Genomic DNA, 16656 nt, shown 5'->3' with positions numbered 1-16656 from the left:
AACGGGACAAAGTGTCTTAAAAATCAGCCATGTGACGTCATAAAAATGAGGGATTATCCATCTTTAGAGCCTTTCTTTCCCACTTCTCCTCTCATCTCCCTCAGTTTTATGACGTCACATAGCTAATTTTTGAGACACTTTGTCCCACTACCAAGAAAATTGCAAAACAGGAAATTAATTTTATTGATGAAAGTAATTGACAGCAAAATACTTGAGCTGGATCTTTAAATTATTTAGTGCTGCTCACTTCCACTGCCAGTACTGCCAATAAAACATGGATTTTTTAATGAAAATGGCATTATTGAACCGGTGCATGGGTGTTTTCCAAAGTGTTTCCCGGCTTATCACTGTCATTTTATTTGAAAGAATGCTATTAAGTGAGCCGCTTTTAAAATTGGCTCACTAGAGGCATCGGCAATGGCATCGCTGTAATTTAAAGATCCAACTCTGAACTAAAATACCAAGGGAATATCTTTCTAGATATAATCATTAGATTATCCAGGGAGGGAGGGGACAATGAACTTTAATTTATACTTATTCCAAAAAATTATGTAGCACGTTTTCACATTCGTTGGCTTCAAAACTTTAAGGATTATTAATAAATCTTGAATTGAAGGTACAAACTTTTCCAAAACTAGTTTTAATCTTCAGAAAAGATATATTAATTTATCACAATTGAAGGTGTACATAAATTTTTCGTTCATTGTCCTATCCCCCTTTGATTTGTCTAGTAGTTTCTGAGATCTTTCCGGATATCCTATTGTATAAAGTAGTAAGGATTTTTGTCTGAAGCTTAAGATTTCAAAACTACAAGACCTAAACTAAACAGATAAAGTTTTTCTTTTTAGGGAAGCTTCCTATATGTCCTTGGATGGTTTTAGGCCATGGTTTCAGCTCTTTCCCTATCCCTTCAATTTCAAAGCTACTAGATGCAATATGTAAATAGCTACCTTCTAAATATACTTTTACAACCTTTTATACAAAATACATTTCTAAAACTTGTAATATTTTATATTATATATTATATGTTGAATGTTGATGTATTACCAACATAATGATGTATTTATCTCAGGGAAAAGGTACAAAAAAACATTTTTTGATCTTTTCGTAAGCTGAAGCCCCAAACATTATAAGGATCTTTAAGGGAGCAGAAAAATAGCCTAAAACCAATCTAACGTAAAATCATGGCCTTTTTAAGCATTTACAACTGCCAATTTTATCAATCAGTCGTTTTAATTTACCTTAATTTAAGCTGCCAGAAAATTTGCAGCACCAGTAGAGCTGCTCCTCTTTGAAAACCACCAGCCACAACCAATCCACTTTTTTTTTATCAAACTGCAGCTGCCATAAAAAAATAGTTCCATCCTAAAATAAACTATCTCAAAAGTTACCTATTTAAAATTTTCAAGTCACAAGAATCAAAATAAGTTCGACATAACTTTATTTCAATTTTGTTACATGTTCCTAACTAACTTAGTCACAACACCATATTTAAAAATATGTTAATCAAAAACATACACTATTGATTAACAGCTAATTATTGGTTTCTATTATGAATAAGTATCTGTCTATCTATAATACAAAGTAGACCGATGTCTGTCTGTCTGTCTGTTTGTTTGTCTGCTTGTTTGTAGCGAAGGATCTTGCTAACCTCTGAACCAATCGAGTTCTCCTTTACAGGGTAGCTTCTCATAGGTCCCGAGAAGGTTATAACTATTTTCTTGGGGGGTGGAACACCCCTAACCCCCCCCCCCCCCCAAAAAAAAAAAAATTTCTAAAACTAAAATTAAAATAATAGGGGTCGACAAACCTCCCCCCCCCCAAAAAAAAAATACCCCCCACCCCCAAAAGAATTTTTTTTTAAATTTTTCTTTTAAATCTAAAATACGAAAAATTAGTTTGATCAAACCTCTTGGGGCAAAGCCCCTAGAGGCTAGAAGCGAAGCCGCTAGTCTATTATATAAAGTGGTAAGTTTTTTTGTCTCTAGAGAAGGATCTTCGACTAGGTCCTCTTTGACAGTGAAATTTCTTATTTGTTTTAAGATAGTTTTAGGCTATTTTATTTTTATAAATAAATCTGGGTATGGTTTTAGGGCATTTTCTGCACTTTCATATCCCTTCGAATATAGAGCCCATAGATGCTAGGGGCGCAACCGCTAGTGTATCATATAATCTTATAAACAAAATAAAAAGGTTTCTATTTTCTAGGCATGTTTTAAGCCAGATTATCTAACCATTTTCTGTATTGTAACTGATTGTTTAACTGTTTTATGGGAACACTTTATTTGGTAAAATAATTATTCTAAATATGAAGTTCTGAATTCATACATAGCCAGTACAACCTTTCATCTGATCAACTGAAAATTGATTGCCCATTTCTTCCCTAATTTCCGAAGTTGTGCAACAGATAACCCAACTATTGCAAAACCTATTTTCAGCTACTTCGGTCAAAAGGAAAAGCGATATAATGTATTAACGATTTATACATTATACATTTTGTGGAAGTTTGAAGCTTTTTTAGATAGTAGTAAATATTGAGATAGGATGAGGGTGCTATGTACACAATCGGAAACTAGAATTCACCTGACCCTTTTCATCTGTAGTAGTGTATACATGGATTTATTATTACTTGGATGTTACACCAGATATTTACGTTCTTTATTAATGTGAAGCTTCCAGCGGGCTAAAATAATGATACTTCCCATCCACCCTCTTTACTCCATCCCCTCCTTTCCTTCTGGATGAACAAACTGACCAGTAAATGTAATCAAAGTTAGCAACCTAAATTTAGGATATTTTTTCCCTGACATTACATCCACGTATATTATAAATCCATTAGTGTTTAAATTTTTACATAATATTTTATACACTAAAACAAGTTACTTTATATCAAATTTTGATTACAGTTGCTGTTTTTAGCTCTTGAGGGGATGATATACCACCCCCTTCCCTTAGAGGTAAAAAAGAATCAGTCATTAAAATATTCGATTTTTAAACTTTCTTTTAGTGAACTAAATAAAGTCATACTGAAATTGTCAGTTTTTTTTCATTTAGGTAGACAGGAATTTCAAATAAAGAAAATGTAATACAAATTTTTCTTGCAGAAATAATTTTTTACAGTGCATTTTCAAAGTGTTGTTTCAGGGTGTGCGCCTTTCATTATGTACCCTACACCAGAGATCTAAAGGGATGTGACAATGGCCGATAAATTGATGTGTATCCCCAATGATGATTCACAAAATTACCCCTTCTTTAAATTAAAGTTAGTATTTGAAAGGTTAGAACACTCAACTTAGCAAACCAACCGATCAAAGTCCTTAAAGTTGTTAAGCCAACAAATATGAAAACATTTTTATAAAACTTTAAGGGCTAATGTAACAGCCTTATGTTTCCTCCCTCCCTGACCATAGAACCAAGGTTTGAAAATTGTAAAAGAGCTTAAAAAAAGAAAGTATATAGGCAATAAAAGTATTTCCAAAAGCTACATAAATTGCCAATTTAAACGTCTTTTGGGATAACAATCAAACTGTCCTGTTTTTTGAATATTTTGAAAATTGAATAAAATATGACTTTCTACATTACCAAAAAAATATTGATATGTTAGAGTAAAATACTAGAGGGGAAAGGGGTTAAATAATTGTATATCCTTTTCCCAGAGATTCTGTGCCCTGTCTGGTTATACATCTAAATTATAAATTTATTATTAAAATTATACATTAAAGCAATATGGAATTGTAAAGTCATTGATTTACTGAAACACATGATGATTTTAATATAATTTATCATTTCTAATTAAACTAACTTTGTTGATAATTAATAGTCAAGGATGACAACATTCACATTTCTATATAAACTATATCTTTCTATCAATATGTATGAATTGTAATTATCAAATTATCAGCTAGCAGAACCTTATGAATGTCAATGTTCAATCTATATTTCATTGAATTGTATTTTAAATTTAAGTTTTTTAATACTCATAATCCAAGTTTAATAAATAAGTTGTTCTTGGAAGTATTTATCTTACTTTTAACAGGAATCATGTATTGTTAACTGACAATACTAATACTCAAATAGTTATAAAGTTTACTGATTTCACAGCTTTGTTCTTGATTTAAAACCAAAGGATTTTTGTTACCCTTTAAATAAATTTTAAAAAATATGGGTGATCTAATGCAGACCTTTGTGTAAATTTTTTGGTTAATGGAGATTTTCCCTAAATGATTAGATGCATTTTGAAGAAATAAAATTTGAAACAGTTATATGACCATTTTAAAATTTAAAAAAGAATCAGAACACAGTGAGTTCTGTAGTTGCTGAGATCTCCTGTAACAAACACCATAAAGCTAAATGACTATTCTATTTCATTATATATTTATATTTTAGATGCCCTACTGAGAGCCAACACATTAAAGAGTAAATCTACATATCAGCTAAACCAGTACTCAGCAGCAAACAAATATGGCAGCAGGTTTGTGTGTTTACATTTTTAACTGCATAGCTTTTATATGTCTATATCTAAATACTAGCGGCTACGCCCCTAGAGGCCTCTAGGGGCACTTTAGGAGGAGAGAGTCAAATTTAATAACCCAATTTCTTATTCTAAATTTTTAAAGAAAAAGTAAAAAAAAAATTTTTGAGGGAAGGCAAAAAAAAATTTTTTTGGGAGGGGGGTGCACCCCCCCTCATTTTTAATTTTAGTTAAAAAATTTAAAAAAAAAAAATTTTTTTGGGGGGGGGGATTTTTCATTTTTTGGGGGGATTGGGGGTGTCCCAACGCCCAAAAAAATAGTTATAAACCTTCCCGGGGCCTATGAGAAGCTACCCTGTTAAGGAGAACCCGATCGGTTCAGCGGTTAGCGAGATCCTTCGGTACAGACACACAGACACACAGATACACAGATACACAGACACACAGACACACAGACATCCTGTTACTTTAGTATAAGGATAAATTGGTTGTGAACTAGGCATGTCAAAATCTATTACAACCTTGCAAGATGATTCCTATATTATGAAGGAAACAAAACTAAAAAAATATACCAGCCAAATTTTAGCACGTTGTTCAGTAGACTGTTTTTAAAAATATATTTTCATTAAAACTATTGTCTATTAAATGGGGAATCCTAGGACAATAAGAAATAATGATAAAAGCATCTCTGTGATTATATCTAAAAATAAAAATATCTCCATTAAAATATATAAGTTTTCCGGAATTTTAATGTTAGGGGGAGATTTGAAATCTGCATCAAATTTTAAGGATTTTTTATAAAATTCGTTTTTTGTATAATTCTTTATCTAAAAGCGGAAATACATTTTAAGTTAATTAATATTGACCAATAGGATAGGTGGATTTTAAACTACCTGCGCTCTAATTGGTTGAATGATGTACGCCATCCAATCAGAGCGCAGAATTTTAAATCCACCAATCACAGATGCCAAAATTAATAAACTTAAATTGCATTTCCGCTTTCAGATAAAGAATTATAGAAAAAACGAATTTTATAAAAAAAATCCTCAAAATTTGATGCAGATTTCAAATCTCCCCCTAACTTTAAAATCCTGGAAAACTTATATATCTTAATCTCCATATTAAATATACTACAATTCATCTCAATTTTTAATATTCATGATAATAAATTGTATATAGTTATAATATTCTATTCAGCTTGAATTTACTAATATTTTAATGTATTTTAAGTAAACAAATACATTCAAAGATTTTCACCAATTTTTTTGTTTAAACTTTTCCTTTTTATATTTTCTGTCTATAATTTATTTTACTGATTGTTTGACATGGGGATATAAATAATAAAGTTATGATGTCAGGTGTGGAAAAGAAATAGTTTTGACAAAGTGTTTTTGTCCTTATAAAATAATAAGAGTCGCTTTTTCTTTGCTTTTAAATAGTGAACAAAAAAATATTAGGTTATGTAAAGAAGATGAAGTTTTGGCCTCAGATGGGTTAGGCATGAGCTGGAATCATTGTTAAGGGGTCTAAAGAAACGTCTTGATTAAAAAAACTTGGCACAACCCAGGGTCTGTCTTTAACATTTCAAGTACTTTTGTTTGTTTGAATCTAAATTTTCATACGTTTTACTCGTACAAAGTACTTGAAATATTAAATATCAAAATTTAATTTTTTGGGAGGGGTAATCACCCCTTTACCCCCTTCTTGGCCGTCTATGCCTTAGCCTATGATAAGGCACTACAAATTACAATATATATTTAGAACGTTAAGATAAAATAGTTGCAATCAAAGTGTTGTTGTCTGTAAGATGCATGGGCATATAATCATATTTCTTTACGCCAGATCTTAATCTGGTGCTAAAAATAAAACTTTGTGTTGTACTAATCCATTAGAGGTTATCCAGGTACTTAAAAGGTTCTTTTAGGTTAGGTGGCCACCCTGTATTATTGTGTTTTGTGTGTGTGAGTGAGTGTGTCTGTGTGTGTGTGAGTGTGTCTGTGTGTGTGTGTGTGTGTGTGTGTGTGTGTGTGTGTGTGTGCATGGTCTGTCCTAAGGATTAAACTTTTCCGGTCCTTCTTTTCGAAGTCAGAATACGTGAACAGAAAGTTAAATAGAGACAAAGTGTTTCTACAAAAATGCGCAAAACCAAAAGTTTATAGCTAAATCCTCGCGGCCCTCCATTACTCAGAGAGAGACAGAGAGAGAGAGAGAGAGAGAGAGAGGGGGGACAATGAGCTTTTTATTACACTAGCCCCCAAAATTTTATAATAACGTTATCTTTTTCGTTGGCTTAACATCTTCGGAGACTTTAGTGAATTTTGATTGGTTGATTCATTAAGTTGATTGTTTAAACATTTCAATTACTAATTTTAATCTACAGAAGAAGTAATTTTGTGTAACATCATTGGAGATGTACCTAAATTTATCAGTCATTTCGTATCCCTTTAGATCCCTGTCCATTTTACATTGGTCTTTGGACTGTTTTAGAATATTTTTCTAAAATTGAAGTCATGGCATGGTTTAAGGCTTTTATTTTGCTACATCACTTCTCTATCGGATACATACAGGTCCCCAAAAAGCTATGGGCGCATCCACCATCCTATAATATAAAGTAGTAAGCCTTTTTTATCCGTTGCGAAGAACCTCTGAACCGATATGGTTGTTCTCTACACTTAAGTTTATTGCATGATTTTTGGCTATTTTATTTTTAAAATAAGTCTGGGTATGGTTTTAGGCTATTTTTCTGTCCTTCCATATCCTTTCAAATATAAAGACCCTAGATGCTAAGGGTGTAAGGGCTTAAGTATAAGAGGTTACGTAATTGAATACCAATCAGCTATATTGAAATATTTTCTACATTGTGGAAACACTAAATATGATAAACAAACTTCTTTTTATTCCTTTACACTATAAAGTTGTACCAAACTATAGAGTATATTCTATGTGTTTACAACTTGGAGTTTTAGTTTAAAGTTAAAGATTATCTAAATCTAAAGGGTGTTTAAAAAAAAACCAATCGCTTCACTCTTTTCAATATAAACCCTACAGTTTTAGTCAAAAACTAACAAAAAATGACCCAAATCATGTCCAAGCAATGACAATGAGAAAGCACTATTGAATTTTGATTTCTACTCACATCTCCTGAGCACTACAGCTCGAGTCCTAGCCCTTGTAGAGAATTTTTCCTTACTTGGAGATTAGAATACAACAAATCGTCTTAAGTACTTAAAATCTTGCAGATAGCCCCCATAATGTTTAGAATCTTTAATGGAGAATGTAAAGACCTTTCTATAGACACCTTAACCTGGTTTCTAACTCAATCCTAGCCAATTTGGCATTAAAAAGACAGACCCATCAAACATTTAGACATGACAAGTCTCTCTAGTTCTTGATGTTTGACAGATCTTTCTTTTTGATGTCAAAATGGCTCAGATTGTGTTAGAAACCTGATTAAGGTGTCTATAGAAAGATATTTACATGTCCCATCAAAAATTCTAAGCATTATGGGTTCTATTTACAAGATTTTAGATACTTAAGACAGTTTGTTCTTTTTTTTAAAGACAGAGCAGTCATGTCTCAATGTTTGATTGGTCTGTCTTTTTGATGACAAATTGGCAAGGATTGAGTCAGAAATCTGGTTAAGGCGTCTATAGAAAGGTCTTTATGTGCTCCATCAAAAACTCTAAACATTATGGGGTCTATCTACAAGATTTCAAGTACTTTAGACGTTTATTCTTTTTAAAAAAAAATACAAAACTGTCTTAATTTGTAATAAAATATGCACTCTCCACGTAGGGAAAAATTTCCACAAGGGCTAGGATTCGAGCTGTAGTGCTCAGGAGAGGTGAGTAGAAATCAAAATTCAATAGTGTTTTTTCATTGTCACTGCTTGGTCATGATTTGGGTCATTTTTTATTAGTTTTTGGCCAAAACTGTATGGTTTATATTAAAAAGAGTGAAGCGATTGGTTTTTTTTTAAACACCCTTTAGGTTATCTTGTCTATCATTTTTATACAGTTCTATCTATTTATCTATCTCTTTCTTTCCCTTTCTCTTTCTTTCTCCCCTTATTCTCTCTCTCTCTCTATTTTTACAACTCTCTCTTCTTTCTCTCTCCCTCTATCTCCTTTGCTTTATAACTCTCTCTTTTTTTTTCCCCTTTCTCTCTCTCTTTCTATCTCTCTCTCGCTCTCTATTACTCTCAATATCTTCTTTCTCTCTCTCTCTCTCTCTCTCTCTCTCTCTCTCTCTCTCTCTCTCTCTCTCTCTCTCTCTCTCTCTCTCTCTCTCTCTCTCTCTCTCTCTCTCTCTCTCTCTCTCTCTCTCTCTCTCTCTCTCTCTCTCTCTCTCTCTCTCTCTCTCTCTCTCTCTCTCTCTCTCTCTCTCTCTCTCTCTCTCTCTCTCTCTCTCTCTCTCTCTCTCTCTCTCTCTCTCTCTCTCTCTCTCTCTCTCTCTCTCTCTCTCTCTCTCTCTATATATATATATATATATATATATATATATCTCTCTTCTTGCTCTTTCTCTCCCTCTTCATAAATAGAGTTTTCTTGTTTTCTTTTCTATTTTGACTTTATTCTTTTGATCACTGCAACTATTCTAATTTTTCCCTTTATTTAAAAGTGCATTCGCCCCTAGCCTCTAATTTATTCGCCCCATCAGGGATTTAGTATGAGCCATATGTTACCACCCCCCCCCCCTCCTCAAAAAATTTAGCATAAAACCACTGCACTGTAGGACAAGCATGCATAAACCCTGAGAAGCACAGCTTTGCCCGTTCAGCGGTTATCGAGATATTAAGATGAATACAAGAAAGACATAGTTCTACTTTGTATTATAGACTAGATTATGCACTCTTAACCTTGAGGAGCAATGTATTCGAAGTGGTAGAAAAGAGAAGAAATAGCCTTAACCATAGATAAAATATCTAAAAACAATCCCGGGACCAATGAGAAGCTTATCGAAAAAGAAGAACTGCATTAGTTCATTAGCTAAAGACATAATGACCGTATCGTATTATATAAAGTGATAGATATTTCTTTTTGTTATTTCAAAACTGATTATATTTCTTTTCAGATGGACAATTGCTCAGCCAAGTGCCAGAGAGACTCTGGAGGCAAAGCAGGAGAAGGTAGATAATTAGATAGATAGATAGATAGATAGATAGATAGATAGATAGATAGATAGATAGATAGATAGATAGATAGATAGATAGATAGATAGATAGATAGATAGATAGATAGATAGATAGATAGATAGATAGATAGATAGATAGATAGATAGATAGATAGATAGATAGATAGATAGATAGATAGATAGATAGATAGATAGATAGATAGATAGATAGATAGATAGATAGATAGATAGATAGATAGATAGATAGATAGATAGATAGATAGATAGATAGATAGATAGATAGGTAGATAGATAGATAGATAGATAGATAGATAGATAGATAGATAGATAGATAGATAGATAGATAGATAGATAGATAGATAGATAGATATATAGATAGATAGATAGATAGATAGATAGATAGATAGATAGATAGATAGATAGATAGATAGATAGATAGGTAGATAGATAGATAGATAGATAGATAGATAGATAGATAGATAGATAGATAGATAGATAGATAGATAGATAGATAGATAGATAGATAGATAGATAGATAGATAGATAGATAGATAGATAGATAGATAGATAGATAGATAGATAGATAGATAGATAGATAGATAGATAGATAGATAGATAGATAGATAGATAGATAGATAGATAGATAGAGAGATGGACTGATTAGATAATTGATTGATTGATAAAATACTTGAATGATATATGGTCTGCTGTTTAGCTCAATTTAGCATATTTTAGTACTTTTTCTGCAAGTTTCATATTCATTTACAACAACGAAAATGTATTTTAGATAATTTTTTGATAAAGCATTTAACGTAAAGCATATCAAATTTCTTACATGTAGTTTTAAAAATATCCACATAGAATTCGTATGTAACATTTAAATGTATTATATGGTAAATGTTATTCTTGTATTTATGCCTAAAATATTTTTTCTCAAACTGTAACTTGAACAATCACAGACACAACCCAATCTTTCCAGATTTTGTATAATTTTTTGAGGAACACGACTCCAGTGACGTCATATTTTTCTTTCCCGAAAAAGGGAAGGGGGAAGAAAATCTCTTCAAAAGAGATGGGGAAAACCCCCTTTTCTCCCATCTCTTTTTTTCTTCCCCCCTTCACTTTTTCGGGAAAGAAAAATATGACGTCACTGGGGTCGTGTTCCTCAAAAAATTATACAAAATCTGGAAAGATTGGGTTGTGTCACAATCACAACTTTTAAACTACATCAATCCAAATCTTTAAAAATCAGTAATTTAACAACTTTTGTGTTAAAAATGAAGTTTGTTATTAGCATAAATAATTTTATTCTAGATGCACAACACGTATTACAACAATATGATGTGCTATATCAACTACAGAAATAATGATACAGATTCTGCAACTAGCAAGGTAATTTAATTAATTTAATTAATTTTAAGGTATTTAAAACCGATTAATATCCGCAGTCGTACTGAAAAATAATGTATAGCATCGTAATACAGAATTTTTTCCACGAATATTAAAATATAAATTATAAAACTAATACCAGCTTTGTTTACCCGGCCCTTCGGGCTAACAAAATTGGGTTTCAATTTAATTTTTTTTTATTTTAATATCCGTGGAAAACTGTCCATCATACGATGTGATTAATATCTATTGTAACTTGTTTCAGTAGCGCAGATACTCTACAATAATTGGGTGATTTCTCACAAAAATCATGTCGAGCACTGAACCCCTCCCCCTATATTTTTTAAACAACTCGAAAATAATGGGTGGGGTAGTGATTTCCAATGCCTAAACGATGCATCGGCCCTAACCCTGTGAGGTTACCCAGTACCCAATATAACATAAAAAAAATCTTATATAAAGTAATAAACAAACAAATTATCCAATCTCCCTTATTTCCCGTTCATTTGAAAACCATGATGGTTTAAAAGATTTTAAAATATCGATAAAAGTAAAAATAAATAATTTTTAAAAGCACTAGATGAAGCATAATCATTAATAATAGATCTATCACTATTATATAGAGGTTCAATCGAACACAATAATTAGTCAAAGAATTACTAGTAGACGAAGATTTTATAATTTTAGACCCTTATTAAAGCGGTGAAATTTATGAACAATAGAAATTCCTCAATCACAACTTTATCCGGGTAAAGTCCTTTTCGTAGCAACGCTCCTTAAGGGGCGTTTCTTCGTTTTATTCACAGTATCTTTTCTCCTATATCTAGCCCCTGCGGGGGGCTCTAAAAATGCGGGGCCAATTGCCTAACCCTTTGGGACAATCACCTAACCCAATATAACCTAACCTAACCTAAATTAACCTATCAAAAGCCATATTAAAAAAAAACGACGAATCGCCCCTTATGGGGCGTTGCCATGAAAGGGACTATTTCCCTTTATCCTAAGAAACTCAACTATCTATAGCTGACTTATTATATGAATGTAATGCCCTTCCCTACCAAAATGTGTTCACTTTTTTAACCAATAATGTAGTAAGATTGTTCCAACTTTGTAGTCCAATTTGAGGATTTGCCTTCCAGCTTTCTATATTTATTTGAATAAGCCTAAATGTAAATATCATATCTTGATATAAATGAGCAAAATATTTATATATTTGCTATATTAACATGAATAAAACATCAATAATGAATCTCTATAAAACTTTTTAGTAATTCTTAATAATTAATACAAAAAAAGTCTAGAAAGAACTATCGGATAAAAGTGTTTTGTTTATCTTTTGGTTTTCAAACAAGGATGACGGCATCCATTACAATCGAAGCTGAGTAAATCCCATTTTCCCCCTAGCATTGCGGACGGACGGACAGACAGAATAAATAATAGAGTACAGCTAATAAAATAAAGAAAGCGGCAATTAGGGTTGGGCCGGATATCTGGTGTGGCCGGATATCCGGTGTGGCCTGATATCCGGCAATATAATCTTTTATATGTATTTTACAACAAAAATCTCTGTTTTTTTTTAATCTTAAATGGCTGTAATTTTCTTATTATTGACGATAGAAGAACAATTTTTTCTGAATATTTTTATCTTTATGTAAATTTTATATTAGAAATCTCAAAACAGGTAAACGGCAACGGATTTTATGAAATTGTAATATGTCATGAAGATATATAAAAAAGCCTAAGTTTAAAATTTGAAATCTTCAAGTAAAAATTTGCTGTCACAGGAACCGTTTAAAGATTTCTGGAGACCTGGAGGTTCAGGACCTGAAATCAACTTGAACACCTATATTACATATGAGGATGTACGACTATAGGATATTTTAGTATTAGATAACATGAAATGCTTTGTTTAAGTAAAAAAATATTTTTACTTTTTACCTGAATGACCTTACCAGATTTGCTGGCATCCTGTGCCCGCCAGGAAGGAGGTATTAAAAAAATTTCAACTCTCAGTTATGTGTCATACCCATATTTCGAAAGTCACTTAGTTATAGCCCTCTACCTTTTATACACAGAAAATGGGATAAAAAAAAACATAGAAAAAAACAGAGGGGGGGGGGGGCAGGCATTCAACGCCACATTTCCGCCCATCCTCCAACTGTTAGGGGTTGATTTAGAGTGAAGCTTCTTATAGGTCCCAGGGTGGTTTTAGGCTGTTTCATTTTCATAAAAAAAAGTCGTTGTAAGGTTTTAAATTATTTTTCTGCACTTTCATGTCCCTTCTAATATCCCTAGATACTAGGGACGCAGCCGCTAGTATAATATAAAACACTAGTTTATGAAGAAATTTTTTGCGGGTATAGTCCTCTTTGTGGCAACGACCCTTAAGGAGCGATTATTCGTATTTTCACAGTAGCTTTCCTCCTATTTCTAGCCCCTTGCGGGGGACTCTAACCTTGCGGGGCCAATTGCCTAACCCTGCGGGGCAATCACCTAACCAAATATAACCTAACCTAACCTAAAATAACCTATTAAAAGCAATTTTAAAAATACAACGAATCGCCCCTTAAGGTGCGTTGCCACAAAAGGGACTATATCCTTTTTTTGATACTTTAATATGTAGTAATTTGGCCGGTTATCCGGCCGGATATCCGGTAATTTGGCCAGATAACCGGATATTTGCCGGATATCCGGCCGGTTACCGGATATCCGGCATTTGAAATCAGCCGGATATCCGGTATCCGGTATCTGGCCAAAAAAATATCCGGCCCAACCCTAGCGGCAATCATGATTTATCCTTTCAGCCATTGGCGGAAGCTGGACAAAGTGTCTCAAAATCAGCCATGTAACGTAATAGAAATTAGGAGATGGGAGGAGAAGTGGGAAAGAAAACCCCTAAAAAAGGGATGGATAATCCCTCATTTTGTATAACGTCACAAGACTGATTTTTTAAGAGTGATAGACTCTTACCAATTTTACAAATAACAAATGTGGAATTATAATTTCTAGCATTGTAAACAGTTTTATGCGGATATAAAAGTGTACAATTATTAGATTATAACCAGTTTTTTAGCCCCGAGATGCCGTTAAAATTTGGATATAATACGATGTTAGACATAATTTTTCTGTATGGCTAAGAACCGGTCGTAAACCACCGGATATTAATCGGTTTCGAAGCGATACGGGAAAGATTTTTCTTCCATAACCTCATCCCTACGTTTCCTCTTAACTAAACACTCCATCAAAGGAAAAGGAATTATAAATTAGATGAAATAGGTTTGGATGTTCAAACGATATAACTAATTTCATTTGCGAAGCTACTTTAATAAATCGATGCTTTCCCTCAAATCTGATATAAAGCAAGAAAATCCAGTATTTTGTTAGCGTTCATGAACGCACAAACGTTTTCATGCCAGCACTTACAGAGTAGTTTCGCATCAAAAATGAAGATTTGCAGTTTTTCCTAATAGCAAGGAAGGGATGTTATTTCGCTAGAATGGTTAATCACCAGGGATATAGGGGATAAGATAATGGATATATTGATGGTCACCCCAATTTAAATAAACAAAATTAAAGCTTCTGTAGAATAAAATATGTTGGACAACCCAATGAAGATTTGATAATAGCCCCCAAGGTTTGCAAGAGCAAAAAATAACAGTGTAATTTAGAATCCAATGTCCCCTTCCTCCCTGTTTATCACTCAACCAAGCAAAAAAATACAGGGAAATAGCAACAAGTAAATACTTATATGTAGTGAAGATTCTCTATTATTAAGACATCACAGTGCGTTCAAAGGTGCTTTGACTTTAGTGTCAGAACCTAAATTGGGACATAGTGCATTTCATTATTTTAGGTTAGGTAACTTCATTTCACTTTTCAATAAAATATAAATCCGTGACCTTAGCAAAGCAACTGATAAAAATGGCCATGAATCAACTCACTTCAAGAGTGGTTTTATGAAGAACTTTATAAAAGCAAACTTGTTCAAAAATTTTAAACAAATAATCTTTGCTTTTCTTGTCATGATTATGCGGTAACTCCTAGGGGATGAAATTGAACATGTTTGAATGTCTTTAGATTATCTATCCGATAAACTTTATTTTTCTATTTATAATAGTAACAGGATGTCTGTATGTCTGTCTGTCAGTCTGTGTATGTGTGAGTGTGTAGCAAGGATCTCTTTAACCACTGAACCGTTATTGTTTTCTTTTACAGTAAGCATCTTATAGGTCCAATGAACTATTTTGGGGAAGGTTACTAAAACCCTTCCAAGAGAAAACAATGCTATGTGCTATAAAAAAAAACATTTTCAAACGAAGCACTAGAAATATTAACTTTAACATTATTAGATATTTACTATTAGAGGATTTTTCTATCAATCATTAAAAAAGTGGAAAAACATTGAAAGCCATCGAAAATATGATAAGGTTTTTGTTAGTAGTGGAAACATTACCTTATATTCAATCAGATGCTTTAACTACCATATTTCTGTAATATTTCTATATTCCTTTATCCTATAACAAAACCAATGTATGCAAATAGACAAATAACGCTAATTGGTGAATATAGGGTAATGGGGGGGGTTGGGGGGGTGGGGGGGGGTAATTTTCACGCTTCGGGGATTTTGCAACAATTATTATTAGTTCCATATTGTAATATAAAGTAGTAGTATGATGTCTGTCTGTCCGTATTAAGATCTCGGTAACCGCTGATCCGACAAGTTGTGCTTTTCAAGGAATATAGCTATTAATCTTGTGGTGTTTTTAATCTATGTTTGGTGGGGTAGGAAAACACCCTCCAAAAAAAAACCTCAAAAAACAGAGAAATCTCTTGTTATGTTGATGGTTTCTTATTGATTCGCTACTTATGGACATAATCGTTCTTATCCTTTATTACAGCATAACACTTTACTCTATTTTTCTATAAAAAAAAATAATTTTTGGACACCAATTTTTTGTATGATAAAATTCTCCTATACATTTTGTATTTTAAATTAAAAATTTTTGCAAAACAATTTCAGAGATTTTTCTCATAAATGCAAAAAAATCTACAAGGAAAAAAATTAAAAATTAATTTTAAAAAATGGGCTGTAAAATTTTGAATTTTACAACATACATACTTACAAACTTTATCTGAAGTTTCTCTTTAACTCACTTTATAGAAATGTTAACACTTTTAATTTTTACAAAAAAAATACAAAAAATTTATGATTTTGATACATTTCATTGCTTAAATTGTCATAGCTAGTGATTTATTCACAAAAAATTGGACAAACTTGAATTGTTGATGTATGTCATAAAAGATTAAAATTGATAGGATAATTCTATCCTTTTATAGTAGTAAGTTTTTTTGTCTCAAGTTCAAGATTTTTATAACTACCTAACCGATTAGGTTCTCATTAGGGATGATTCATATGTTCTTGTTTTAGGCTATAATATTTAAATCTTAGAATGGTTTTAGGCTGTTTTAATATCTCTTCAAAAAAGGGACTCTACGTCCCTCCATGCTGCTTGTAATCTAATAATTTGTCTAAAAACAGGTTTTTCTAGATAAGCTCTAAGTTAACTCTATTTTCGGCGTTGCTACAAAAGACCAACGCATACAAAAGACCAACGAGTCGGTTCTACAAAAGACCAACATTACAAAAGACCAACGCCTACAAA

General features: G+C 32.5%; 1 protein-coding gene across 4 annotated transcripts in view; it reads left to right on the top strand.

The window, feature by feature from the left end:
* LOC145323772 (uncharacterized) overlaps positions 1–16656 on the top strand; it is an 83224-nt gene that overhangs the window by 19392 nt on the left and 47176 nt on the right. For all 4 annotated transcript variants that reach the window (XM_080166304.1, XM_080166305.1, XM_080166302.1 and 1 more), the window contains exons 4-6: positions 4387–4471; positions 9545–9599; positions 10919–10996. In XM_080166304.1, coding sequence (XP_080022430.1) covers positions 4387–4471; positions 9545–9599; positions 10919–10996 — 218 coding nt within the window. The remainder of the gene's footprint in view (positions 1–4386; positions 4472–9544; positions 9600–10918; positions 10997–16656) is intronic.

Source organism: Acartia tonsa, chromosome 7 (assembly GCF_053477335.1).
Source record: "Acartia tonsa isolate MP-2025a chromosome 7, ASM5347733v1, whole genome shotgun sequence".
Taxonomy (NCBI): Eukaryota; Metazoa; Arthropoda; class Copepoda; order Calanoida; family Acartiidae; genus Acartia; species Acartia tonsa.
The sequence above is the reverse complement of the archived record's forward strand: the minus strand, read 5'-3'. Positions and strand labels throughout refer to the sequence as shown.